Source organism: Camelus dromedarius, chromosome 9, assembly GCF_036321535.1.
Source record: "Camelus dromedarius isolate mCamDro1 chromosome 9, mCamDro1.pat, whole genome shotgun sequence".
Taxonomy (NCBI): Eukaryota; Metazoa; Chordata; class Mammalia; order Artiodactyla; family Camelidae; genus Camelus; species Camelus dromedarius.
This window is the reverse complement of record NC_087444.1, coordinates 72,547,987-72,575,175: the sequence shown is the minus strand read 5'-3', so window position 1 is coordinate 72,575,175 and position 27,189 is coordinate 72,547,987. Positions and strand designations below refer to the sequence as shown.

Here is a 27,189-nt window from a genome sequence, read left to right as displayed (position 1 = left end):
CTGGGTCGCTCACCTGCCCTGAGTGTGACATTGTCCTGAATACACAAAAAGGCAGAAAGAGGCGGAGTGTATAGTTAAAGACATTCTTTGTTGTTCCCCAAATGACACTTCTCCTGCTTTCCTTCCCTCCGCAATTCCAGTATGGAGAAAGTGAGGAACCGATGGGAGATGAGGATTACGACGATTATTCCAAGGAGCTGAACCAGTACCGCCGGTCTAAGGATAGCCGGGGACGAGGTGGGCAGGGAACAGGAGGGTCGAGTCAGTGGGGCTCCTGCTGGCAGCTGTTGGGCTTGGGTCCTGGGGAGAGGCCGCAGGCTAACGTCGTTTCTCTCCTCTGCAGGGTTAAGTCGAGGCCGTGGCCGGGGTTCCCGAGGTCGAGGGAAAGGCATGGGCCGGGGCCGCGGCCGTGGGGGCAGCCGAGGAGGGATGAACAAGGGCGGGATGAACGATGATGACGACTTCTACGACGATGATGTGGGTGTGAGTTGATGCTTCATTCTGATCTGATGTTTTTCCTCAAGGCTCCTTCTTGAATTTTTTTTTTTTTTCCTTTAATGAGTTGTCCTCTGAGGCTGATCCTTTTCCCCCTGCTCCTATCAGTCCTTCCCAGTAGGGCTATAAGCACTAATCATCTCTCATGGGGCATGCGCTGCTGGAGAGACCCTCTGTTTTCTAAACCACATCTTTGTAGCACCTGCAGTCACCTGTTCTCTGGGTCCCCGAGGCTCAGAAGGTTCTAGGTGAGCCATCCAGTGAGCCCTAGAGAATTTGACAGGAAGGCGCATACCTTCCTACACAGGTGTGTGGTGCTCCATCTTCAGCTGCCCGCAGCTCCGAGTGCCAGAACCTTCTTCATCTGAGTGCCAACACTCCTGCTGTGGGGCTCACACCCCACACAGCCTGGTGTTGGCTGAAACTTGTCGGTCAGTGCTCTTGTTACACAAGGGAATACTCAGCCCTGCCAGCCAACCCCTTTCTTGCTCTCATTGGCTTGGAACCCATCTCCCCTAGGCCTGCACAGGCCCCTCTCACTCTTCCTGTTCACTCCCCTTGACATTCACACTCAGTGTTCCTAACAGGACGGTGGTGGAAGCTACCGGAGGAGTGACCACGACAAGCCCCACCAGCAGTCTGACAAGAAAGGCAAAGTCATCTGCAAGTACTTCGTGGAAGGGCGGTGCACATGGGTAAGGGGCCAGTCCCAGTCCCAGGAGACCTGGAGCAGGCCAACAACCCCCCCGCCCCCCCAGAGGACACACGGGCCATTGGAATGTTCCGGAGGCCACACTCACTGGGAGCAGTTTTCCTATGGGCTTAGAGTGATTAATTGAGAGATGCCAGGGAGCCAGGAAGATGTCATTCACTCCGAGTGACTGAAGAGCCAGAATAAGATTGGTGACACATTTGGGTGTTTTTGGTTTGGGAGGATTTTTTTGGCCAAAATTTTCGCCCAATCCATATGGCCTCTAATGTTTTAGTAGGATTGATGCTAATGCAAAGGTGCAACATATCCTGGTTAAGTTATGAACTTTAATGTGAGAGAAGGAATCATTAGGGCATCCAGATAGAAGTGAGGGGGGGAATCAGGCCAACCTTGAACTTCACAGCAGAGCATAATGCCAGCACGTGGGCCAGTGACCACAGAGTTCTGAAGGAAACGAGCATAATCCAGGGTTAGTGCAGGAAGCCAGCTTTTTATTCAAATACAAAGGCAGCAGGCAGATACTGGCAAGCATGTGCTCAGGGAATGCTGCACCTGTGTATCTGTCTTAGGGAAAAATACTGTGTTTCAAACAAAGGTATACATATGCATAAAATATTCCTTATTATTGTTGCAATTCATGTTATTTATAGAAACTTGAAATGCATATAAACAAAGGGAAATGAATAGCCATTCCTAAGAGAAAGGGGGAATGGATATAGAACAGTTTCTTTCTTCAGTTCATCTGGATGTTATTTTGTTTGGATTGTACAGTTTGACTGCAAATAGTCGAAAACTCAACGCCACTGGCTTAAACATATAGACATTTGTCTCTTAGAACAAAGAGTCTGGGGCTAGGGGAGGCACTATGGGCAATGGTCAGCAGCACCCTGGGGGGACCCAAGTTCCTTCCTACTTTTTATTCTGCCATCATTAGACATGTGGTTTTTGTCCTTATGGTTGCTTAATGGCTGCTGTGCCTCCTGGTATCACATCTTAGGACTAGGAGGAAGAAAAATGAATGAAGGAATTTTTTTTTTCTAAATCAAGTGTTGTCTTCCCTGGGGACTTTTGAGTACATCTCTTTGGCCAGAACTGAACTTTTTTAGCTGGGCACAAACAAAATTGGGGTTCTGTTAGAAAGGAAGAAGGATAAAACGAGGTCCTGGCTGTCATGCAGCAAATACTGAAAAACAGTAAGTGGGTAAGAGAGGAGAGAGAAGGGGAGGAAAGAGGAGGAAGAGTTAGAAGGAAGCAGTGAAAGGCAGCGGGTTGGAGACAGGAGGACCAGGACCAGGGGCGAGAGAAGGGAGCACACACTTTGGCAAGAGTTTAAAATTAGTGGCAAGCTGCGTTTATGAGCCTGCCTTTCCTGGGCCTCCTGCCCTTTCCAGATGTGTGTGGCGGGGGCGAGGGACAGACAGATTTGTTTCTGTCATTGGTCCCTCTGTGCTTCAGCTGTGACAGAGCAGTACTTCTTTTTGCAAACACCTTACCTTTTCATTGCTTCCAGGGAGACCACTGTAATTTTAGCCATGACATCGAGCTACCAAAGAAGCGAGAACTGTGCAAGTTTTACATCACTGGATTTTGTGCCAGAGCCGAGAACTGCCCCTACATGCATGATATCCTTTGGTGCGCACATCTGATCTGATTGAGTGTGCAGAACTCCTTTCTCCGTACTGGTAATAACAGCTGGCCTTCAGTGCGCTTTTGCTCTGCGTGCTAGTGCTGTGCCGGGAGCTTTCTGTGCTCCTCCATCTCTTTTAACCCTCACATCTGCCCTGTGACTGGTCTGCTGTTCCCGTCCTGCAGGTGAGTGAACTGAGGCACACATGCTATATATTCACTTTACATATACAGGTGACCCTTGAATAATGTGGGTTTGAACTGCGTGGGTCCACTTACACACTGATTTTTTTTTTTTCCCGTAGTAAATATTACAATATTACACGATCTGCAGTAGGTTGGATCTGCGGATGCCGAACTGAGGGTTCGGGGGCCTATTGTAAATTACATTCAGATTGTTGACTGTGCAGAGGGTTGGTGCCCCTAACCCCCATGTTGTTCAGGGGTCAGGTGTACTCTTGAGACTGGCCTTGTACCCTTGCCTGTTATCTTTCTGAGACTTTTCCAAATGGCTAAGTAACCTTGGGCAGATCATCGAACTTACTCCCTTTTCCTGCTGAGTGAGGATCTGAGGACACAGCCTGAAGGCCAACGTGGTGAGGCTAGAAGCACTCTGAAGCAGGAGTCTTGTGAACCGGGGTCTCACCTTAGATCAGCTGCTGGTCTGCTGTGCAACCCTGAGCTAGTCACTTCACCTCTCTGGGCTTCAGTTTCCTCCTCTCTAAAACAAAGGAGCTTGGATTCTGTCCTCGGGCGGGTTTCATGAGATGAAGCATTTTCCTTAACTTACCGTGTACGTGACTTTCCGTGTAAGTTGTACCACACGACTGGAAACTGCATCAACGGCGACGACTGCATGTTCTCCCACGACCCTCTGACTGAGGAGACGCGAGAGCTCTTGGATAAGGTAACATCCAGGCCAATGCCAGCCGTAGCTCGTGGGAACCAGGAGGTGTGCTTCCACTGACTTGGGGCTGCAGCCTGCCTGGCTGGCCTCTGCAGGACCAGATTTCCCAGTTGCATTGATCTGGAGCTGGGCCATTTTCAGGAGGAAGTGGGGACTGTGTTCTTCCCTGCAGGGAGAATGGAGGTGGTCACACTTGTATCTTATCTCTGGCCTGGTGGTTTTCGTTGAGGGTCGGCTACCTGAAAGGAATGTTGCCTGGTGTGTCTCCAGACATGCTTTATGATTTCTTAGCTATCCTTGAGGGAGAGCCCATGGTATACAAAGAGGAGGTGAGACTTGGGATGGGCTCTGTTTTGATGTAAAGGTCAGTGTTTCTTTCCAAGTCTTAAGGATTCTTTTTGTGGTAGAAAAGTAAAAGGAAATTGAAGGCTCTCGGGATGGGGAGACTTCCTTTAGTGAGGTATCAGGGCGTCCTCACGTCCCCAGCCAGGTGGCATTTGAAACTCATTCTCGTATCTGTTATTCCCCTGAAGGACAGGCTGAGGACCTTGGGGCCCCTCAGGTTCCTGTGCTTGGTTTCCTGACATCCGTCCGGGGGCTGAATGGGTGAGAGAACACATGTCCTTCCCAGTGAAGCTTTTCCTGCCTTCATCTGGTTTCCAGAAGGTTTGAGGAGGTTGACTGTTTTTTGAGAATGGAAAGAATCAGCGCCTCAGCCAGCCTTAGGAATCCCTGCATCTGGGGCTGCACTGATTAAACAGCGGCCAGGGCTGCATGAGGGATGGAGGGGAGGCCCCGAACAAACAAAGCAGGAGAATGCCCACCCCTCATTGGGAGAGCAGTTGTGGAGCAGGTTCTTATCTTTCTCAGGCCCTTTGACCTATTATCCCAGGAACAGGGTTTGTAATCCATAGCTATCTAGTCTGTGAGTTGTCCCACAGGGGAACTAGTGGGAGAAGTAATGGCGACTTCATTTCTCATTTGAGGAAATAAACCATCTCTGACTGAGGACTGCCCCCTGCTGGAGGTTCACAGTTTGCACTCTAGACCCGTGCTCTCCTATAGGAATACCTCAGAGCCACGAATCAAATGTTTCTAGTATAGTGTTCGCTTTGGCAGCATGTATACTAAAATTTTGTAGTAGCCACATTTAAAAAAGTAAAAAAGAAATAGATGAAAAATAAAGTTACCAGTATATCTTATTTAACCTAGTGTATCCATGTCCAGAGTACAATTTCAGCAGGTAATAAAATGATGAAAAATTACAATGTTTTATATTCCTCTTTTTTTGTCCTGCATCTTGGGAATCTGGTTGTAGCCACATTTCAAGCACTCAGTAGCCTCACATGGCCAGTGACCACCATGTTGGACAGCACAGCTCTAGACGCCTTTATAAAACCCAAAGCAAATCAAGGTGGCACATTTTAGTTTCTGGCCACAAACATTTGAAAGCATCAGTATCACCCCTTGACTGAAGTCAAGTCTCAGTTTAAAAATGAGTTGTTGAAACTGGAAAAACCATTCCAGAGTATAATTTGGGTGATCAGAAAGTAAAACTCACAATAAACCTTTACAAGATTAACCCTGATAAAGGCTTGGGGTCAGCCATTTCCTTCTCTCCTAGACAGGGTCGCAGCTTGGTCAACCAGGGCTGGGGCCTGAGGCTCCAGGGCAGCCCTTGGGTCCAAGCTGTGGTACCACTTACGACGGGGCCTTAGCTGCCCTCTCCCAAAGTGTCGACGCTCTCTTTTCCTCTCTTTTCTTCAGCTTTATTTTCCTGCTTCTTGGTGACATTTCTGTCTGTCCAGATACATCAGTTTCCAGCTGTCCACTTGGTTTGAGACGTGCCTGCCTTTGAGGTTGTCAGTGACTGTTCGAGTGAATAGCAAGAATAATACAAAGAAGTCCGTCCATGTAGATTCATCTCTTAGCATTATTTTGCCCCATTTGCCTTACCACTTGCTTTCATTTTAGTATATATATGTGTGCATGTTTTTTTTCCTTGAGCCATTTGAAGGTAGTTGAATACATTATGGTTCTTTACCCTTAAATCATTCAGTTATTGCTCTGTGTGTGTGTGTGTGTGTGTGTGTGTGTGTGCGCGTGCGCGCACGTGTGTGTATACAGTCAGGTTTGTCGAGGTATAGTTTGTATCCATTAAAATTTGCTGTTTAGCTCTATGAGTTTTGACAAACAGAACCGTGTGACCACCTCCCAGTCTATATAGAGGAAATTCATTCCATCACCCCCGAACCTCCCTTTTATATAGTCAGCGCCTGTCCCATCTCCAGCCACTGATCTGTTTTCTGTCTCCATAGTTTGCCTTTTTAAGAAAGTCATATAGATAGGTTTACACAGTATGCAGCTCTGAACATGTGTGGTTTATATAGCCTTTTGAATCTGGCTTTCATTCAGCATGATGCATTTGCAATTCATCCACATTGTTGCAAGTATTGGTAGTTCATTACTGTTTGGTGCTGAGTAGTACTCCATCCTAGGGATGATCTAAGATTGTTCATCTAGTCATCACTTGAGGAGCATTTGGTTTGTTTCCAGTTTGGGGCAGAAGCTTAGAATTTTTAACCTACTGATGTGAGCTTATTTCTTTGGCCTGATGAACCTTGGCCCACACATCTTTGTGTATCCGCAGGTGTGGCAGTCCTTTTCCTTTGAGAGGATACCTCTGACTTTTGGAAACCCTGAATCGATTCAGAATCCATCCTGGTAGGGGAGGTTGTCGGACCTAGCAGGGCCCTGGTTGTATGGTGTGAGGGGCCCAGCAGCTGCAGGGAGGCCCAGGAAGGGACGCACAGGAGGCTCTAGGGATAGCTGGGCCCTCCATGGCATGTGTGTGGACGGACCGTGGGGATGGTTTGGTTCAGTTTTCCTAGGGGAGTCGACATTTCCCCTGGTGTGTTTTGTGCGTAGGTGTCCTAGGCTCTGATACAATTCAGCCCCAGCCTTTGGGGCAGCACTGGCGGCGCAGGGCAGGTGGTGGGTAGACAGATGAGGACAGGGAGCTGGTCTGCATCCCAGGCCGGGGTCCTCGTCAGGATGTCACGGGGTCTGTGTGAGGGCTGAAGGGGCTGTCCTGGGACAGGAGGAGGCATCCTGCAGCTGGTGAGCAGCTGAGAGGTGAGACCCCCACCTGGCAGGATGGGAGGTGGAAGCCCCACTCGCTCGCAGCTCAGTGCTGGGAGCTGCCGCCCACCGAGTGGTGCCACCAGTCCTGAAATGGGTCGGAGGGAGTGTGGCGCCCTCCAGGGGCCGAGGAAGTTATGGTCAAGTGTGTTTCTGTTTAATGAGGTAATGAGGTATATAACCTTGTTAGGTTTTTCCTGAACCTGAGGGCATTAAGTTGTCATTGAAAGGATCTCACAGTGCCGGGGCTGGGCCACTTTTGTGACTAGAGGTGACTCTGTGTGCAGAGATGGGGAGACCAGACAGCAGGCAGAGGCAGGATTCTGGTCAGAGTCAGAGGGTGGGGCCGAGGAGGGCCGGAGAGCCACTCAAAAGGGCCGGGCTGAGGCTGCAGGCCAGTGTTTGGGTGTGGGGATGAGAGAGGAGGGGTTGGGGATACACCCTGATCCTGGCTGGAAAGTGAGGAGGTGGAGGGTCCATCATTCACAGAACCCAGCTGGTGGCCTGTGGAGGAGCAGAAGGTGCATGGAGTGAGGTGTGGCCAGATGGAGGTGGTATCTGTCGTGTAACTCTGGCCAGGGAGGTTGTGTGGGAGCCCCAGCCCAGAGCCAGCAGGAGCTGAAGGTGAGGGGTGGGCAGGTCCCCAGGCTGGGGAGCAGGGAGGCGCTGTGCAGGTTGACAGCCGGAGGGGAACACAAGTAGTCACGTCGTCCAGTCAGAGCCTTAACTCTTTTATACCCCTGTGCCGCCAGCCCCACCCTCCCATCCTCTAAAGTCCAGGGAATACAGAGGGAGGTGCCGTTGTTTTCCTCGCTCATTTACTTAACAGATGTGTGGTCCTGCCTAGTTTGTGGCAGGCACTGTCTCGGGCACTGGGGATGCAGTGATGAGGAGGTAGGATCCAGTCAGCAGCTAGATACTGATGACCCATGGGATTGGGGCAGTGGAGGGAATTTGCAGGGAGCCCAGAGCCCTTGAACAGGCTGACCCTCAGGGAGGCTTGGTAAGGAGGTGACACTGTGCTGGCCCCCAGGTGAATGGCAGGTGAGGGAGGCATGGGCTGGGCAGGGGACAGTGCGAGCAATGGCTGTGGAACCAGAAGGGGCCAGCTGGCTGGCAGAGAAGCGAGTGGAATGCAGGGCAGTGAAGCAGTCAGGGCTGCCTCCGTGGCTGTGACTGGGCCGCAGCCCCACTGAGAGCAGTGCTAAAGGACACACGAGCTGCTGGGCTCTCCCCAGCACAGCTAGTCCTGGGCAGTGTTTCCCGTGCTGCAGTGGACACGTGAAAATGTGGTCCTGGTTCAGTGGGCCCCCTGGGCTGCTTGGTCCCCCAACCAGACCACACCGTGAGTAGCAGGGCTCTGAGGGACAAGTGTTTTCCACTGATCAGTCTTCCAAGTTTTCCATCCGTCTCAAAACCAGATTCTTTTTGGACCTTGCTGTCCCTGGGTCCATATACTGTTGCCGATGGTATGGAGAGAAAAAAGTCAAGAATTGCCTGACAGCTGCCGGGAGAGCTGGCCTCTGCCACCCACACCCCCATCCTCCCTGGGTGGAGGAGCAGGAAGCGTTGTCTTGAGCATTGCTGAGGCCCAGATGCCGGGGTCGAGGCATCTCAGAGCTGCATTTAGGATCCACTAGGGCATCTGTGCTGAGGTCCCTTAGACAACCCAGGCCCAGGTTGCACGATTTGCTGGGGAGACTCCCATGGCCAAGCACGTCGTTGTACTCGTGGCCAAGGTTTTACTCCAGTGAAAAGACACAAAGCAGAGCAAGCAAGAGAAAGGCATAGGGGTGAAAGCTGAAGAAAGAAGATGCCAGCTTCCAAGAGTCCTCACCCCAGGGTGTCACATGGGACATGCTTAACTTCTCAGGCTGTGACAGCACGTATGGAATGTTGTCCACCATGGACATGCATTAGAGACTGAGCGCCCAGGTTAATCAGTCAGGGAATGATGGGAACCGTTCTGAAATCCAGGTTCCCAGCACCAGCCAAAGGCCTGCCTTGTAAACTTCTGCACAGGATCCTAATCGGTGACACATTCTGCTTGAATCCAGACTTTGAAATTTTCCATCTACCCTGTATCAGGCCCTGTGCTAGGCCCTGGAGGTGCCTCTGGGCACGAAACAGTCCTGCCCTCAGGGATTTGGTAGTCATTGGGCCAGGTATGAACAAAATATAAAGCTTTTACAAAGCTTGTGCTTTCAACGGAGCTGATAGTGTTCCAGTAGTGAGTACAGGAGACCAGGAGAGTTACTCTGAGTTGACCTTTAATAAGAGAACCCAACAGTTGGGGGACGCAGACCCATACAGTTGGGAACGGAGGGAAAAGCAGATGGCCAAGCCAGGGCCCTGCAGGGGAAGGACTTGAGCTGTCTGCAGAACTGAAACAGGGCTGGGTGCTTGGGCTGGAGGAGTCCAGGCACAGTGGACAGAAGGAAATGAAGCCTCCAGGGTGCTGTGAGATCCTCCCCAGGCACCCAGCCCTGCTGCCAGGCCCTGTGGGTTCTCATAAGCGATTGGGGTTTAATTGCAAGTGCAGTGAGAAACCCTTAAAATCCAAGCAGAATGAGGGCTATTCATCAGCCCTGAGATAGGAAAAATAGATGACACAGCTACGACACGGATCAACCTTGAAAACATCACATTGAGTGAAAGAAGCCAGTCACAAAAAGCCACATATTGTGGGATTTCATTTGTATGAACTGTTCACAATAGGCAAATCTATAGAGACAAAAAGTAGATTAGTGCTTGCTGGGTCTGGGAGGAGGGAGGAATGGGGAGTGACTGCTTAATGGGTATGGAGTCTTCTTTTGGGGTGATGGGAATGTTCTAGAACTAGATAGAGTTGGTGGTTGTACACCATCTTGAATGTATTTAACATTGTTGAATTGTATGCTTGAAAATGGCAAAATAGTACATAGTACGTTACATGTATTTTGCTGCAAAACAGAATGGCTCCCATCAGCTGGTGGCTGCAGCAGTGGTGTGGGACGATGGTTTTTGTACCAAAGAGGCTTTGTGGTCATGGGCCTCATCCCGTTAAGGGCCTCAGGGTCGTAAAGAGCTTTCCTCAGAAAATTTGGCTCTCAGCCCTGGAGAAGTGCTTTCCAACCTGACTGTTCCCCTGTCCTGACTCTCACTGTTCTGTCCTTCTCTCCCACAGATGTTGGCAGATGACGCGGAAGCGGGCGCTGAGGATGAGAAGGAAGTCGAGGAACTGAAGAAGCAGGGCATCAACCCCCTGCCCAAACCTCCCCCCGGCGTGGGCCTCCTGCCCACTCCGCCCCGGCCCCCCGGCCCCCCAGCCCCAACCTCTCCAAATGGCAGGCCCATGCAGGGTGGCCCCCCGCCCCCACCCCCACCCCCTCCTCCGCCCCCCGGGCCCCCGCAGATGCCCATGCCGGTGCACGAGCCGCTGTCCCCACAGCAGCTGCAGCAGCAGCAGGACATGTATAACAAGAAGATCCCCTCCTTGTTTGAGATCGTGGTGCGGCCCACGGGACAGCTGGCTGAGAAGCTGGGTGTGAGGTGAGGGGGCTATTCTGGGCTCAACTGGGCTCCTCTGTGCCAGGGGCCTGTCACTAAGCCTGGCCGGGCCAGCGTCCTGCCTCTGTCCACGGCTCCAGGGTCCTGGTCTGGAGCCCTCTGTGTCTCCTCCAGGGTGTGGCTACCATCCTTCCTCCACAGCCCCTCTCACAGGCACTATTTTCTCCTCTTCTAGGTTCCCTGGACCCGGAGGACCCCCAGGGCCAATGGGTCCCGGGCCCAACATGGGACCCCCAGGGCCGATGGGCCCAATGCATCCGGACATGCACCCTGATATGCATCCTGACATGCATCCAGACATGCACCCCGACATGCACCCCGACATGCCGATGGGCCCTGGCATGAACCCTGGCCCGCCCATGGGACCTGGAGGCCCCCCAATGATGCCCTATGGTCCTGGAGACTCCCCACATTCTGGAATGATGCCTCCCATCCCACCAGCCCAGAACTTCTATGAAAACTTTTACCAGCAGCAAGAGGGCATGGAAATGGAGCCAGGACTCATTGGGGACGCAGGTATGCAGGGCTGAAGTGGGGGCCAGTTGGGGCTGCTGGGGTTTGCACATGGAGTGTAGTTAGGAAGATCTTTTTCTTCCTTGGTCTGAGTCTTTGAAAACATGAATCCAACTCCATCTGTGTCCCGTGAGTGGTTGAACGTTTTCAGTGATGTGGGATTCACTATCCTGTTGAGTCTAAAAGGAGTATTATGATGATCATCACTATAACTTACTTCCTTACGCATTTTGCTCAGTGTGCCTGGGATGGGAGCGTAGGAAGTTGGAGGGCAGTGCATAGTGGTGTTGAACTGCAAGCTGAGGTGCCCTCGACCAGAGTGGTCTCCTTCCAGGTGGTCCTTGGCTTGGGGCTGCCTTGCAACTCTGCTTGTTCTGTCCACACAACTGACCATCTTCCTTCCTCCTTTCCTTTCCTTTTTTACTAAAATGAGAGCACGTGTTGGTAGCCTAAATGTCCGTCACCCGGTTGGGTGATGATGCTGCATCAGTAGGAGGTGGCGTGCAGCCTGCAGGAGGGTGAGGTGTGCTCACGGCTGCCAGGGACCAGGCGTGCTTTTGGGACGTGGGCAGAGCCAGCAAAGCACGTCATCCTTGCCTTCACTGCATTTTAGTGGAGAGATGCAGACAGGAAATGTGTAAATCAGCAACTCAGCTCATTTCATCATTGAGCATTGCTAGAAGTAAAGTGGGGCAGCGGGGAGAGGGTGACGGGATGGAGGCAGGCTGTGATCTGGTGTGTCCCGGTCTGCAGAGGCCTGTCTGAGATGCGAACTCCAGTCAGATGTGAAGGGGAGAAGGGAGGCGTGGGCGCGGCTCAGGCAGCAGCTATAGCAGGTGCGGAGGCCCCAGCCAGTCTCTTGTGTGAGAGGAGTAAAGGTGTCCATGTGTCTTGGAAGAGGAGGACAAGGATAGGAGTCCCAGCGCATGGGGCTCTGTGGCCTCAGTGGAAGGACGATGGGGATAAGCGGAGGGACACGAGGGCACTGGAGGCCAGTGGGGCTGAAGCGGAATCGGGGAGGCTTGTGGGCTGCCGTTGAGCTGTCCTGGGCAGAGGTGAAGTAGGTGGCACCCAGGAACAGCAGGGCTAGGTTCAGAGATGCGCCGTAGGGCCAGTGTGACAAGGCGGCAGGGCAGATGGGGGTATTGGCCGTGGGGCGGGGTCTCTCGGTGGGTGCTCATGCCATCCCTGGTGCCGGTGTCCTGCTGGAGATAACCACATTGGGGTGGGGCAGCACTTCTGCCTTGGCCATATTAAGTATGAGGTTCCTGATTGACAGCCGAGCGGAGATGCTGAGGGGCGTCAGGGAGCTGGCCAGGCTGGACGTCAGTGTGAGGGTTTTCGGCTGTGATCAAAGGCATGAGAGCAGGTGTTTGGGGCAAGGAGCCAGGGGAGGGACGTGTTCTCAAGTGAGAAAAGCAAGCGACTTAAGGGGTGCTGTGGTTCCCATGGACTCCTCCCCCTTCAGACGTTTGTAAAATGTGCATGGGAAAGGTCTGGATGGGGAAGAAAACTAAGTCTGTCAAGCTGGTAACAATAGGTTTCTCTGGAGTCATTTGCTGTAATACCCATACCATGAAATCTACCCTTTTAGTATCGTTCAGTTGTTTTTAGTATATTCACAACTGCAAAACCAGCAAGTGATTCACTCTTGAGGATACGCTTCTTGCAGGGGGAGCTGGGTGGGACTGTTGATGGAGTGTCCGCTCCAAGCCAGGGTGTGGCACAGAGCAGGCTCGCTCATCAGGTTCACATGTTACGAAGTTCAGGGGCTAGAAGAAAGTGACCTTTCACTTTGTTTTACATGCTTTTGTATATGAGGTATTTGCAGATTTAATCATTTTAATCTTGAAAGTTTAGTTTAAATTACAGATTCACTTTCTTGGTAGTTCTAGCCCCATTTCACATGCTCAGTGGGGCCACATTGCATGGTACAGATACAGAAATTTTCATCATTCCAGAACATTCTGTGGGACAGTGCTACCTGGACTTTGTCACACACGCACGCATGCACGCACGCTCCCACTCACTCACTCACTCACTCTATCCAGATGTGTTGTGTCAGATCTGCCTGTGCTATTACTACTCCGCTCCTTGGGTATAGTTTGTGGAGGGAGGTAACTAGTGCTGCGTGCCTGCCCGTTCTTGGATAGTGAAGGCAAACCCTTCAGCCTTGTGCTTCCTAGATGCTGTGTGGGAGAAACTCCCCCTACCCTGTCCCTTTAAATGCAACAGCATGCTCGTCAGTGGTGGTAAACAGTGCTGGCGTTCTGGAAGCCATAAAGGAAGGAGGAGAAGGAGTCACCCATGAGCCTCTGGGTTGACGTGTAGCCATAGCAACATTTTGGTGTATTTTCTTCTCTGCTAGTCTTTGTTTACCATGGTTGAAGTCATATTATGAGCTCATTGTGAGATAGTGTTTTTCTTTATTATACAAAGAAACCATAGAAGTAATGCTCATCAAAAATTAAACATGAGAAACGTGGAGTAAAAGGCAAAAGGCCCCTCAGCTCCTCCCTCCCGATCTCATTTTCAGAGAGAGACTGTTTTCCGTCTGTCTTTTCAAAGCCTTTTCTTTGTATTTTATAAACATCCGTTCAACGTGCCGTCCTGTTTTCACTTCATGAGCATTTGCCCATGTCACTAAACCTCACTGTGAACCTCATTCTTGGTGGCTGCACCCTAGGCGGGAACCTCCGTTGGCTGCTTCGTCCCCGGCTGTGGAGCTGTTCATGGGGCCCCTCCTGGGAGGGTAGGAAGGGATGGGCTACACATTGTCACCCATCGCCATCAGGGGGTGGTCTTCCAGAGAAGGGCACGGGTGGGTCGGAGTTGGCGCCATGAGGCCCTTCCCGACATGAACCCTCGGTTCTTCCCTGCCACAGAGGACTACGGGCACTACGAAGAGCTGCCGGGGGAGCCTGGGGAGCACCTCTTCCCCGAGCACCCTCTGGAGCCTGACAGCTTCTCTGAGGGAGGGCCCCCAGGCCGGCCGAAGCCGGGCGCCGGTGTCCCCGACTTCCTGCCCTCAGCCCAGAGGGCCCTGTACCTGAGGATCCAGCAGAAGCAGCAGGAGGAGGAGGAGAGAGCGAGGAGGCTGGCTGAGAGCAGCAAGCAGGACCGGGAGAATGAGGAAGGCACGTGTCCTCCCCGGGGCAGGGGCTTTCCCTGATGGGCACAGGCCCCCCCGGGCCGCTGTGCCGGGGAGGTGGGGAATGCCTAGGTTGGGTTTTGTGTCAGAAAGGAACCTGTGGCCAGAGAGGACCCCTGCCCAGGGCTGTGAAGCTTCTGTGGCTGCTGCATGTCCCTGAGAAAATTAGAAGTCAGGGCTGCCCTTCTGTGTCACGGGGGTCGGGAGAGACCCTGATCCCATTGAGGCGAGAGATGGGCTGGTCCCTGGAGGAGACAGCAGACAACAGGATTTACCCCCTGTACCCTGACAAAGGAGACTCAGCCCCCCTTCCCCCAGACCACTTTCTCAGGAGGCCAGCAGATGAGAGCTGGTTGTTGATGTAAACCAGCAACGGTCACAGCCACAGCTGCTGAGTCTCAGGGCGCTGTGCAGTGGGCCTGGTGGCACCCGCCCCAGGGTGAAATGGGGTGCACAAGTGGAGTCTGGAACCTGAAGTCAGAGGCCGTGAGTGGCCCTGACAGGAGCCCAGGAGCAAGAGGGACAGTGAGAATAGGGGACAGCCCCTCCCTTAGTGGCTCCGGTTGCACCTGCCCAGAAGGTTGAACGGGGGCCAGAGTCTGGCCCCGCCTCTTGTCAGCTGGTGACTGCCATTCCCTGGGACGTGGTAACGTTTCAAGGGGCCTGGGAGGCAAGTGTCTGTGAGCCTCAAGTGCAGTGAGAGCTGAGTCAGTGGTAGCTGCTCTAAGGCACTCGGAGCTGGGCCTGCCATGGTGGGGGCTGGACCTGCCCAGGAGGTGAGGAGGTGGCAGTGGCAGGGCCCTGGGCCCGGAGTCTGACCTCAGTCCTGGCTCTGCCTCCAATCTCATGACTGTCCTTGCCTGTTTTCTCATCTGTCAAACGGGCACGATAATAACACTATATCCTGGGTGGTTGTGACAATTAAATAAGACAAAGCACTTAGAACGGTGCCGGCACGCAGGGAAGGGTCCATAAACATTAGGCAGTGACCTGCCAGGCTTGGTGCCTGAGCTCCCTGGCTCTCCATGGCAGCCCGTGATGGGAAGAGGTGTCTTAAAAGAGGAGAAACTGAGGTTCTGAGATGTAAGAGGTGGAAGAGCAGGCTGCCTTGGGGTCCAGAAGGGGCTGATGATGGACGTGATGGCCACTCACCCTTTCTGTGTTCCTTTGTGCTTTTTCTCAGGTGACACTGGAAACTGGTACTCAAGTGATGAGGATGAGGGTGGGAGCAGCGTCACGTCCATCTTGAAGACCCTGAGACAGCAGACATCTAGCCGACCCCAGGCTTCTGTTGGGGAGCTGAGCAGCAGTGGGCTGGGGGACCCCCGCCTCCAGAAGGGAGGCCGGCTGGCTGACCCCCGCCTCAGCCGGGACCCCAGACTCACTCGCCATGCTGACGCTTCCAGTGGGTCAGGCCCAGGTGACACAGGACCCTCTGACCCTCGACTGGCTCGCTCCCTGCCCGCACCCAAGCCAGAAGGCAGCCTTCATTCCAGCCCTGCAGGCCCCAGCGGCTCAAAGGGCTCTGGGCAACCCCCTGCAGAAGAGGAGGAAGGGGAGCGGGCCCTTCGAGAGAAGGCTGTGAACATTCCCCTGGACCCCCTCCCTGGGCACCCGCTGCGGGACCCACGATTGCAGCTGCAGCAGTTCAGCCACATTAAGAAGGATGTGACACTGAGCAAGCCGAGCTTCGCACGCACTGTACTCTGGAACCCTGAGGACCTGATCCCTCTGCCCATCCCCAAGCAGGATGCAGTGCCCCCGGTTCCTGCAGCCCTGCAGTCCCTGCCTGCCTTGGATCCCAGGCTGCATCGTGCCGCCGCCTCAGGCCCCCCCAACCCCCGGCAGCGCCCAGGCCCCTCCACAGATCCCAGCACAGCCGGCTCCAATCTGCCTGACTTTGAGCTCCTTTCTCGCATCCTCAAGACTGTCAATGCCACTGGCCCTTCGGCAGCTCCTGGCCCCAGTGACAAGCCCAGTGACCCCCGAGTGCGGAAAATGCCCACTGACCCTCGGCTGCAGAAACCAGCAGACTCCGCTGCCTCCTCCCGGGTGGCCAAGCCTGGTCCCACTGAAGCACCATCTCCAGCCGCCAGCCCCAGTGAGGAGTCCTCCCCGCCAGCCACCGCCCCCTATGATCCCCGCGTGCTGGCGGCCGGTGGCCTGGGCCAGGGCAGCGGGAGCGGGCAGAGCAGTGTGCTGAGCGGCATCAGCCTCTACGACCCTAGGACTCCCAACGCAGGTGGCAAAGCCGCTGAGCCGGCTGCTGATGCGGGCTCCCAGCCCAAGGGCCCCGAGGGCAACGGCAAGAGCTCCTGCACCAAGGCCAAGGAGCCCCCGTTTGTCCGCAAGTCCGCCCTGGAACAGCCTGAATCCGGGAAGTCCGGGGCAGATGGGGGCGCGGCTGCAGCCACAGACAGATACAACAGTTACAACCGGCCCCGGCCCAAGGCTGTTGCAGCCCCTGCCACCGCCACAGGCGCCCCAACACCAGAGGGCGCCCCGCCCCAGCCTGGCGTGCACAACCTGCCCGTGCCCACCCTCTTCGGGACGGTGAAACAGGCACCCAAGACGGGCACTGGAAGCCCATTTGCTGGCAACAGCCCGGCCCGTGAGGGTGAGCAAGACGCTGGGTCCCTGAAAGATGTTTTTAAAGGCTTTGACCCCACTGCCTCCCCCTTTTGCCAGTAGTGTTAAGCCGGAGACAAGCGCTCCTTGCACCCCACCCTTCCCAGGGCAATATTTAAGGGCAGCAACCAGAGCTGGGGACTGGGGGGAGGGGGGAGGGGGACTGAGTGTTCTTTCTTTTCTTTTTTCCTTTTTTTTCTTTTTTCTTTTTCTTTTTTTTTTTAAGTAGTACTTTCTTTGAATCATATAAAATGTATATAACCATCTTCACTTCTGGTCAGTGCTGCGGGGCTCCTGGGCTCCCACCAAGAAAACCTACTTGTGCATGTGAACAGTTGTGAGTCCCCTGGTCCTCAGCCCCAGCTGGCACTCCGCCTGGCCTGGCCAGGCCTGATTTTCAGGGACTCCTTAAAGGCTGGGGGTCCAGTCTGGTGGCTGGGGGTCTAGTGGGTTTTCTGGGCAAAGCTTGGCCCCTCCTCCTCCACCTCCCCCACCCCCCCAGGACAAAGGGAACAGCAGTCGTCGAGAAGGCAATGAACGCTGCTCACCCTGTGTCGCATGAGCAAGAAGAGACAGAGGCAAGATGGTGGGCAGGACCTGCATGGAAGCAGGTCCAGGCATTTCTAGAGCCCCGTCTCCTCTGCAGTGCGCATGTCACGATGACCCGCTTCAGGGGCCAGTGGAAGTGAAAGTATCAAGCAAGAAAAGAAGAGCCCTCGGAAGCTGCCTGGGCTGGGAGAAACGAAGTCCTTTTCCACTGCTGTCTCGTCTGGATTCACACATGGCCCTCCCTGCCATCCTCCGTCCAGAGTTCATCCATAAACCCGCGCCCTCCAGCCTGCGTCAGAAGACTCCAGGGTGAGAGATGGACCTGGAGGCGGCAGGGCTGGTGTGGGGCGGCGTCCCCGAAGAGCTTCCTCCAGGAGGCAGCCTCTGCAGACCGCCTGTTTTCCGTCAGTATTAGCACCTGTCCTGTTGTGTTCTGTCGTGTCACGGCCATGCCTTTCTCCCCTCTTGTCGGGGTCTGTCCTGGGCCTCAGAAGCCAGAGCACCCTGCGTGCCGGCCCCGGCCCCTCTGGGGACAGCTCAAGGATCCGTGGCGTGGCCACTCCAGCAGGCTCCTAACAGGGAGCCCTGGGTGGCTCTAGGCAGAGTGTTTCTGCTTTCTCCACTTTCTTCACACCTCTTTGCACCATATCTTTAGGGCTCGAGGTTTTGGTGTGTTTGGTTTTCTTCTAAGCTGACCAGTACGTGGGTTCAGAGGCGTGTGTGGTATTGGATTTGTGGATGCTTCCAGGAAAGGGGCCTGAGGAAAGGGTGGGAGACTGGCCAGGGTAGGGTAGGGGCTGCTGGGCCCTTCCAGGAGAGGGACCGGGGACCCCCACTGCAGTGGGGACATGGGACCCGAAGCCTGTATCCCGCTCTCCTCATCCGGCTGAGCCAGAAAGGGAGCAGAGATGCCTGCCCCAGGGCCGCTGCCCATCCCCCAGGACCCTGGCTGAGGTCTAGTCCTGTCCGCAGAGCCCCAGAGGAGGCCTACCCTGTGGATGCAGCCTGGAGACTGGCCCGAGGGGAACCAGGTGGGGCCTTTGCTGCCAGGGGTCCTTCCCGCTGGGGTGTCAGTATTTGCCAGCGGTCTCCTGCCCCATCTCCTCATCCCACCGCCTCAACCACATCACTTAAGGCCCCTGACCCTTCCTTGCTGATAATGAGGAAACCTGGTGTCCCAGCTAAAGGGTTCCCCCTCCCACCTCCTTGGAGTGGGCGATGCATGAGGCTACTGTACCAAACCCCCCCTCCCTCAGAAAAGAAATAGGTGTTAAGTTTGGGGCCAGAAGCAAGGGTGGGAGAGGTAGCCCCACAGGGTCAGTGTGCCATGATCAGGTTGGTTTGGTTTGTCTTTGTGTCTTTTGTTTTGTTTTTAAACAATCATTAGTGAGATTTTTCTTCAGCCGCGAGTGTTGGCCTTGAAGCAGAGGGCTGCAGCCCTTGGTGTTTGTAAAATAAGAAAGAATACACAGGGTGGCTATGGTTGGGTTTTTCCCCCCCCTTCCTTTGAGAAGTTTCTTTTGTAAAAGCAAAATTAAATGCTTTTTTAAAACTGAAATCTGTGGATGAAATAGAAGCTGGAACGCTCCTCTTGGAATATTCAGCCTAAGAACCTCATGGGACTATGAATTCACCCGAAATTTTCATTTGCCATCAGGCCGAGCTTTTAAAGAAAAAATTGTTCTCTAACCAGGATTGTAACAAAAGTGTAAATACTGTTTCAGAGTTGAAAGTTGATGGTGCAAATATGTATATAATGTACTGTATTTTTACAATGATCGTCGCATGACTCTATTCTGCCCCCTTTTTGTACTCCATATCTGTCTTCCAGAAACATCACCTGCCCTTTCTCCTGTGGTCTCTTAATCCAGTAATTGTATTACTGCCATTAAAGGATGCAGTTATTTTAAAAAGCCTGTGGGTCTCATCTCTCCAAACCACCCCCACCGTCCCTTGTCCCAGAAATAGGGGGGGAATGCAACCTTGAAACCAGGATTTGTTCTCACGGTGCCCAGTCCCAGGGTGACGTGCATGATGACATGCCTCTGCTTTCCCTAGCAGTTGATGACTGCGTCCCACAGTTCTTGAGCTCTGGCCTTGTGTCAGCCTTAGCATTCAGAGACGGTGACCCACACAAGTCACAGGAGAGGCCAGTGATGAACTCAGGACAACTGGGATGGCTTCTAGGGATGAGGAGAAACAGGAACCCTAACTGCTATAGACTGAGTGTGTTCTCTCAAAATGTGTATGTTGAAACCTGTTCATCCAATGTGACGGCACTTGGAGGTGGGGCCTTTGGGAGGTCAGGAGGATGGCGCCCTCGTGAGTGAGATTAGTGCCCTCGTACAGGAGACTCCACAGAGGAGCCTCGCCTCTTCCACCCTGTGGAGGCGTGACAAGAAGACAGCCAGCTGGGAACCAGGAAGAGACTCTTTGCCAGACACGGAGTCTGCGGGCACTTAATCTTGGACTTCAGCCTCCAGAACGTGATATTTTGTTACAGCAGCCCAGATGGACTCAGACAGTACCCACTTGTTAACCAGGGATCTTCGAGGAAGCCACAGTCGGCCAGGGTGTGAAGGGTGCAGGACTTGCCTGGAGAGTCACCGTGTCTTCTTTGGGCTTAATTTAGTTTCTGTGTTTCAATGGGCCTCTGTTCGTTTTCCGTGGCTGCCACATAAATTACACAAACCTAGTGGTTTACAACACAAACTTGTTACCTTCCAGTTTTGGAAATCAGAGGTGGGACATGAGTCACATGGGCTAAAATCAAACTGTTGCCAGGGCTGCATCACTTTCTGGGAGTTCAGGGAGATTCTGTTTACGGCCTTTTTCCAGCTTCTAGAGGCCACTCACCTTCCTTGGCTCATGAACCTCTTCTGACTTCAAAACCTGGAACATCGCGAGTCTGGCCCTTCTTCCATTGTCTCTTCTCTCCCTGACCACAGCTGGGAAAGGATCTCTGCTTTTTAAGACTCGTGATTAGATCGGGTAATCCAGGATCTTCTCCCCGTCTCAAGATCTTTCACATCTGCAGAGTCCCTTTTGCCACGTGAACTACATATTCACAGGTTCTGGGAAAACGTGGACATCTTTGGGGGGCCATTCTGCCCTTTGGGGTCTTAAGCCTTTCTCAGAGAAGGATTCTCACGGCCCTTACCCTGGTTGTTTGTCTAAGCAGGTAAGTCTAGTTCTGTGTCAAAAATTCAGGGTTCAGTCAGTTCTAATTCATCCAGACTGAGTAAGGATAATTTCACCTGTAACTCAAGACTCCAACTCAGCTGCCTTAAACAGGCAGGAGTCCATCATCTCAGCTAAGAACGTTGGTAGGGCAGTTCCAGGGTTGGTAAAAGAGTGAACTCCAAATTCACTCAGGTTCAATCCGTCTTTCCACATTTCCGGTCTGGGGCCACAGCACCCCTGGTAATTGCACAATGGCATGAGTGTCTTCCAGCCTTCACCTCCTTACCCAGCCCAGTGCAGAATCGGAAAAGGAACTTCCTGTGTATCTATGAGCAAGGAAATGCTCCCCAGAAGTCCCTCAGACTTTCAGGTCTCATTGGCAGGATTAGATTCGGTGCCCCTCCCTATGCTGGTCCACCGCAGGAGAGGAATGGAGATCTAATGTCTAATTCTTAGACTAATCAAAGATCTCGCATCCTGGGGACAACAGAGCACATGCCTGCTGGGAAGGTGAATGTGCAGACACCGGTGGGGCTCGTCCAGGGGGAGGAAGGTGCAGGAGTTGGAAGCCACAGCAGCAGTGCAGCTGTCATTTCATGTGTTTGGGGCATGCCCCTGCCCTGCCCCCGATCCTGTAGTCGGTCAGCACTGGGCTCCAGCAGGGATGACCCACTGGCTGGGGTGAGGTCAGCAAGGAGACAAGATGGCATCTGGGGCTTGGGAGGTTGGCGGGTCCTGGAGAGACTTGAAGGCTGTCTTACAGATTTGGACAGGGAAGAGCTTGTATTCAAGTGATGATTGGAGTCCGGAACCTTCCATCTGGCAGAGGTGTAGGAGATGGACTGGCCAAGGTGAGATGGAAGATGAGAGGGTGGGGAGGAACCGGGTGGGATGACAAAACGAGAAGGTCAGGGGTGCTGGGCATCAGATGGATTTGAGACTTAGGGAGTAGAGCAGATAGGAGTTGTAACGGGGGCAGATGTGCAGGGTGACAGAGGTGAGAGGACGGGATGTCTGAGACAGCCTGGGGGAGGGCAGTTCCCCTGCTGAGATGGCACATGGGAGGAGGAGGTGGTCTGGGAAGGACTTAAGTGCAGCTTTGGACCTGGAGCTCTGGGCTGCAGGCTGTGAGAGGCTCCTCCACAGAGTTGGTCATCAAAGCTGTGGGAATGGAAGGCATCACTCAGGAAGCAGGTAGAGCCCTGAGGAGCCTCACTGATGGAGGCTGAGACAGGACGAAGTGGCCATCAGGCACCGGCTGGTGAGTGGGGCCAGGAGCGACGCTGAGAGCCTTTGACTGGGACATAGGCAACGAATGCCAAGTGTTGCTCAGGTGCCTTCCCGGCCCCACCACCTAGATTCTGTAGGTCAGAACAATGACTACTTGCTTCATCATATTTTTAGCCATCTGTCCATCCTTCCATCCACCCATCCATCAGCTATTTGGATGCATTTCAAAATAAGTAGGGGAAATCCACGTAACATAAAATTAACCATTTTAAAAGGAACAATTCAGTAGCACTCTGTACATTCACAATGTTGTGCAACCATCTCTGGTTCCAAAATATTTTCTTTATCCCAAAAGGAAATCCATTATTAAGGATTACATCCGAAAAGATCCTTTTCCAAATAAGGCCATATGCACAGGTTCAGGGAGGTTAGGATTTGAACATATATTTTGGGGACCACCATTCAACCCCCTATGCTACTCCTTCAGCTGGTTCTGGGGATGCGGGCAGAAAAGACTGATGATTCTGTAGGACATTTGAAATCTGTCCTTAAATGCGTGTGCCACAATTGTTGCTAACAGGGTATTTCTCTCCTAGCAATGAAACCTTTTGGAAGCTGGGAGAGGGTTAGGGCCTCAACATACGGATTTTGGGAGGGTACAGTTCAGTCCACAGGACCCACCCTGTCCATCTCACTATAACCCCAGAAGCCCACTTGAAAAGCAAAAGCTTTTACATACTTCTATTTCATCTGGCAGTTTCTCTGTTTCTCTCAAAATATGTCAGCTTTAGGCATTTCCTGTCAACTTCCCTCCCTTACTTCCAGGCTGCTCCTCTAACTTTAAATAGCACAACACCTTGTTCTCTGTGTCTTATTCTCTCAAGCAGCACTGCCCACTAGAATGTTCCACAATGATGAAAATGTTCTCTCTCGGTGCTATCAAATACGGCAGCCATGACGCACACGTGGCCACTGGGCGTTGACATGTGGCCAGTGCAACTGAAGCACAGAATTTTAATTTTTGATTAATGAAAATTTAAATGTGACAAGCCACATGTGTTCCATGGCTGTCACCTTGGGCAGTGCGGCTCTAAACCCTAGCTAGAGCTCTGGACTTCCCACTTGTTAAAATGATTACAATTACAAATCATACCATTTACTTTCCTCCCCAGACCTCCCACCTCCTGGCACCTGTACTCATTGTCAGGCTTGGTAACTGGTATTTGTTTCCTGTCGGTACTGTAACAAATTACCACAAACTTAGCGGCTTAAAAACAATGCAAATTAGTTTTCTTATAGTTTGGAAGATCATTCTCCCCTGAAGCCTGCTGATGCCTTGATTTCAGACACCTGAGCTCTAGAATTGTAGGGCTGGGATGGGAACTGATAGCTTCATCTGTTTCCTGTCCCTGTAATAAACCACAGCCATGAGGATAACGGCTTTGAATTCAGTGAATCCTTCTAGTGATGATCTGAGGTCTTCAGGGCCCTGAACTTGCAGATGATGTAAAAAACAGAGGACCTTCTTGTCTGTGGGCTGTTTCCTCTGACTTCACAGCTGGCTAAACTCACACTATCTCTGTGCTGTCCCCCAGAAGACCCTCAATGTGTAGGTATTATTATGTTCCCATTTCCCAGATGAGGAGGTCAAGGGACAGGGAGACTAAGCAACTTGTCCTAGATCAACAGCTACTGAGTCACAAAGTCAGCCTCCAAATACAGAGAGTCTGGCTCCAGGGTTAGCTTACTCTTGGGAAAAGAGAGCAACTCCAAGGAAGAGATGCCCTCCCCGGGACTTGGCGTTGTTGGAAGAATGCAGAGCGATGCCCTTCCTTCCCTCTTGACTCAGTCAGAATCTAATCAGGAAAACCGAAACCACTGTAGGCATTTAAACCAGAGGGAATGTAACACAGGGAATTGGACACTGAGGGGTTGGAGGGCTGGAGGAGCTAAAGACACATGATAAGGTTACCACCTATTAGTAGCTGCAGGGAGTTGCTAGAATCCCCAGGGTCAGTGTATTAAAACGATGTCACTGGTGTCATCCAGAGACTGCTGTGCTGCTGACATAGGAACCAGGGTGCCTGAGCAGGAGCTCTGAAGCCTGAGCTTGGCAACCACCCCTCAGGGGCCCACCAGAAGCCAGTGGGGGAAGCCTCTCCTTTTACTGCCTTGCAACTGCCAGAAACTAACAGAAAACCAGCTGGCAAAGGAGATGGAGAAATGTGGTTTGCAGGCTTCTAGCCCCAGTCATCTAAAGAGGCAGATACAGAAGGGCTGTGAGTGTGGATCTGAGATAGACTGTCTTCTTCATGTCCCAGGAATCTGCTCTTTGAGGGGCACTGTGAAGCCTTCTGTTGCATAGGCTGTCTCTCTTTTAGGGGACTCAGCCCTTACCCTGTGGTGTCCTCAGAGTCACAGACCAACGACAGAGGAGGGTCTGCAGTGAGGAGGAGATGGGACAAGCTGGTGGAAGAGGGGGTGGGGGGGAGAAGACCCCTTCCCACCAAACCCTGCTTCACCCCGCGTACTTCCCTCTCTCCCTGATGGAATTGGAAGAGCAGTCTCTGATTCTCCCCCGGAGGGGGTGCTCCTCCACCCTCTTCTTCCCCACACAGCTCACTTTGTCCAGCCTTCTGACTGTTGCGTCTCCTACACCTCACAGGTGATCTGATATGTCTTCATGAAGGGCTTTGTTAAAACAGATAGCCAGTGCTCCAAGCCAGCGGTTATTTAAGTGCTGAACACACAGACCATATCTTGTGGGAAAGCCTGGAGAGGGAGTGGATGGATGCATGGATGTCCAGGAGAGACCCAGCTCTCTGGGCTCCTGCCAGGTGTACAGAACATAGAATTGCCCTGTATGATTGTGCAGGTTTCACACTGAACAAGGACATCACACCTAAAGGGGCACCATTCACATTGAAACTGTAGATTTGTAGACTGATTATGACAATTCTCTAGCAGGCGGCAGCAAACTGTCCTGTTCTAACCAAATCAGTATAATTTTCAGGTAAGTGGAGACACAAAAGGATAGTCTTTTTTCTTCTTTTTTTTTCTTTTTATAAATTTTTCTTTTAAAACTATTTTTTCCTTTTTTTCTTTTCTTTTTTTTTTTTTAAGGATAGTTTTAATCCTTGGGTGGGCTGGGGGCTAGGAAATCGGGAGGGGAAGGAAGGGACTGTGTGAGGGGACCCCCCCACACACACACAAGAATCCCAGAGGAAGACAAAAAGGTGGAGGTGCAGATGTGAGGTCAGAAAGGGGAGTTGCTTTCAGCAGAGATAGATGAACAGTTCAGGGCCAGGTGGGGTTGTGAAGGGCAGAGAGAACAAGGCTGCCATCCAGAAGCTTCCAGACCCCTCCTGTTCATCTCTTTGTGTCTCTTACTCCACAGCTGCCTCACCAAAAGTGGACAGGAGGTCTGTGTCCACCCCAGTGGTATCCAGGTCTGGAGATGCATGGGATGCTGAAGCCGCAGCACATGTCCAGGAAACCAGAGGGGATGAAACAGCTCCAGGGGCCATGAGAAAGGGCCCTTGCCACTCCCTGCAGCTGGACCCGGCCTGACGCCTCTGCTTTCAGAATAACGGCTCTTGGAAAATAGGTGAAAGCGGTCAAAGAGTACAAACTTGCAGTTAGAAGATGAACACACTCTGGGCACCTAATGCATGGTGAGTCCAGTTAACAGTTCTCCATTGTATACTTGAAAGCTGCTTCAATAGTAGATCTTAAATGTTCTCACCACACACGAAAAAAATGGTACCCATGTGAAGTGAGTTGGCTCATCTCATTGTCGTAATCATTTTGCAATATATATGTATATCGATTCATCACATTGTACACCTTAAATAATCTTATATGCCAGCTATAGCGCAATAAAGTTAAGGGGAAAAACTCCAGAATGACATGTCTTCTCTCCCCCTCCCCCAACCCAGGTTACAAAAGCAATCTTCATGGTAAAATCTTTTGGAAAACTCTTCCTGCCCCCCCAGCTTCAATCAAAAAAAAGAAAGAAAGAAAGAAAGAAAGAAATGGGAAGAAAAAAATAAGTATAGCCCAGGAGCTCACAAACCAAGTTATGCAGATTGTTGTCACAGGGAGACCTTATTCCCTTGCAACCCGCAGCCTGCCTCCTCTTCCCTGGATCCATCTATTCATCTTCTGAGGTATATCCTTGAAATTGTTTTTACAAGGAAGAGAGTGCCTGGGCGTGGGGAGGATGTCATGTGGACAGATGTCCTTTGGTCCAGAAACATGCTGTCTATTCCTGATTTCACTAGCATTACCTAAAATCCTATTTAGCCTCGCTTCCATTCCTGCCTGGAGAACTGAGCACTCCAGGCCTGCTGGGGCTCACACTGGCTGTATTTTACATTGAGAACTCCCAGTCTCCAGAATGAGCATGAAGCTTGTCAGGAAGAGATGAAGCCAATGTCCCCCTCCTTGCAGAAGTGACAGAGGCCGGGATGTCATTCTGGGTAATAAACTCATTCCAAGGACCTGCTATGACAAGATGTTTGTCTGAGAAGTCCCACAGAGCTTTGCACCTTGTCTCTTGTGCTATGTGCAGTCTCATGCAAATAGTCGTGAAAGTTGTCAATTTGTCCCATTTCTTGTCCCAAAACTGTCTTTGGAAGTATATTCTGAATGAAGTGGCCTTGTCAAACTGCCAACATTTTAGAAATTGTTGCCACACCTTTTGAAAATATCCCCCCAAATAAATGTAATTTTAATTGCCTTAATAATCTGGATCCCTGGATAGGATGCTGTCCTTTTAAAGTGTGTAAGTCAACTCTCCGTGGGAGTTACAATGCCTCTGTCAAATCCCAAGACACCACTGGCCCTCAATTCCTCCTGCATGGATTATGATAAAATAAAAGGCAAAGACTCAGCTGGATTTATTATTTAACAAGTAGATCGAGGGCATTGTCTCATTTAAGACATCTTGAAGCCCTTCCTATGTTTGGGGGAATTCCTTTCCTTACTTGCCTTGAAAGTGAATGTGGCTTGGCTTCTGTTTCAGAAACTGACAAACCAAATTCTGCTTTCCCATGCCCCTGGCAGTGACCTGGGCTCAGCCAGTCAGATGCTTCCACTGGGAAATTTGATTCTGGTACAGAGAAGTAGGAACAGAGTGAAGGGAGTTTGCTGGATAAGATGCAGTTTAGTGGCACAGTTGGTGGTTCAGGCTGTGGTCTTCCTTGATTCTCCAACCTTCCTGCGATTCTATAGACTGCCCAATATTTTCCTAGTAAATTAATTTGCTGTTTGAATTAGTCATCATTAACAGGGATGTCATGTCCAGTTGGGAAGGTTGTAGACTGCTCAAAAGCAATTGTGTGGGCAAGTCTGGGTTGAAACTGGCTTCCATTAGACTCAAGAAGTCCTGCCCTCACATAAGGACCCTGCTTCTCCCACTCCTCAGGAGTACTGAGGAAGGAGGGAAGGAATGTCCTGTGAACAGGGCCTGGAAACAATGTGTTTTCTCCTTCTCTTCCTGAT

General features: G+C 52.0%; 1 protein-coding gene across 7 annotated transcripts in view; it reads left to right on the top strand.

Moving 5' to 3' along the window:
- The window catches only part of ZC3H4 (zinc finger CCCH-type containing 4), a 39,607-nt gene extending 20,423 nt beyond the window's left edge, over positions 1-19,184 (top strand). For 5 of the 7 annotated variants that reach the window (XM_064489440.1, XM_064489442.1, XM_064489443.1 and 2 more), the window contains 9 exons: positions 141-237; positions 344-483; positions 1,083-1,190; positions 2,718-2,829; positions 3,631-3,740; positions 10,048-10,412; positions 10,606-10,946; positions 13,829-14,080; positions 15,278-19,184. In XM_064489440.1, coding sequence (XP_064345510.1) covers positions 141-237; positions 344-483; positions 1,083-1,190; positions 2,718-2,829; positions 3,631-3,740; positions 10,048-10,412; positions 10,606-10,946; positions 13,829-14,080; positions 15,278-16,785 — 3,033 coding nt within the window. In that variant the 3' untranslated portion in view covers positions 16,786-19,184. The remainder of the gene's footprint in view (positions 1-140; positions 238-343; positions 484-1,082; positions 1,191-2,717; positions 2,830-3,630; positions 3,741-10,047; positions 10,413-10,605; positions 10,947-13,828; positions 14,081-15,277) is intronic. The other 2 variants (XM_064489441.1, XM_064489445.1) reach the window with 2 other exon arrangements.
- Positions 19,185-27,189: the final 8,005 nt, after the last annotated feature.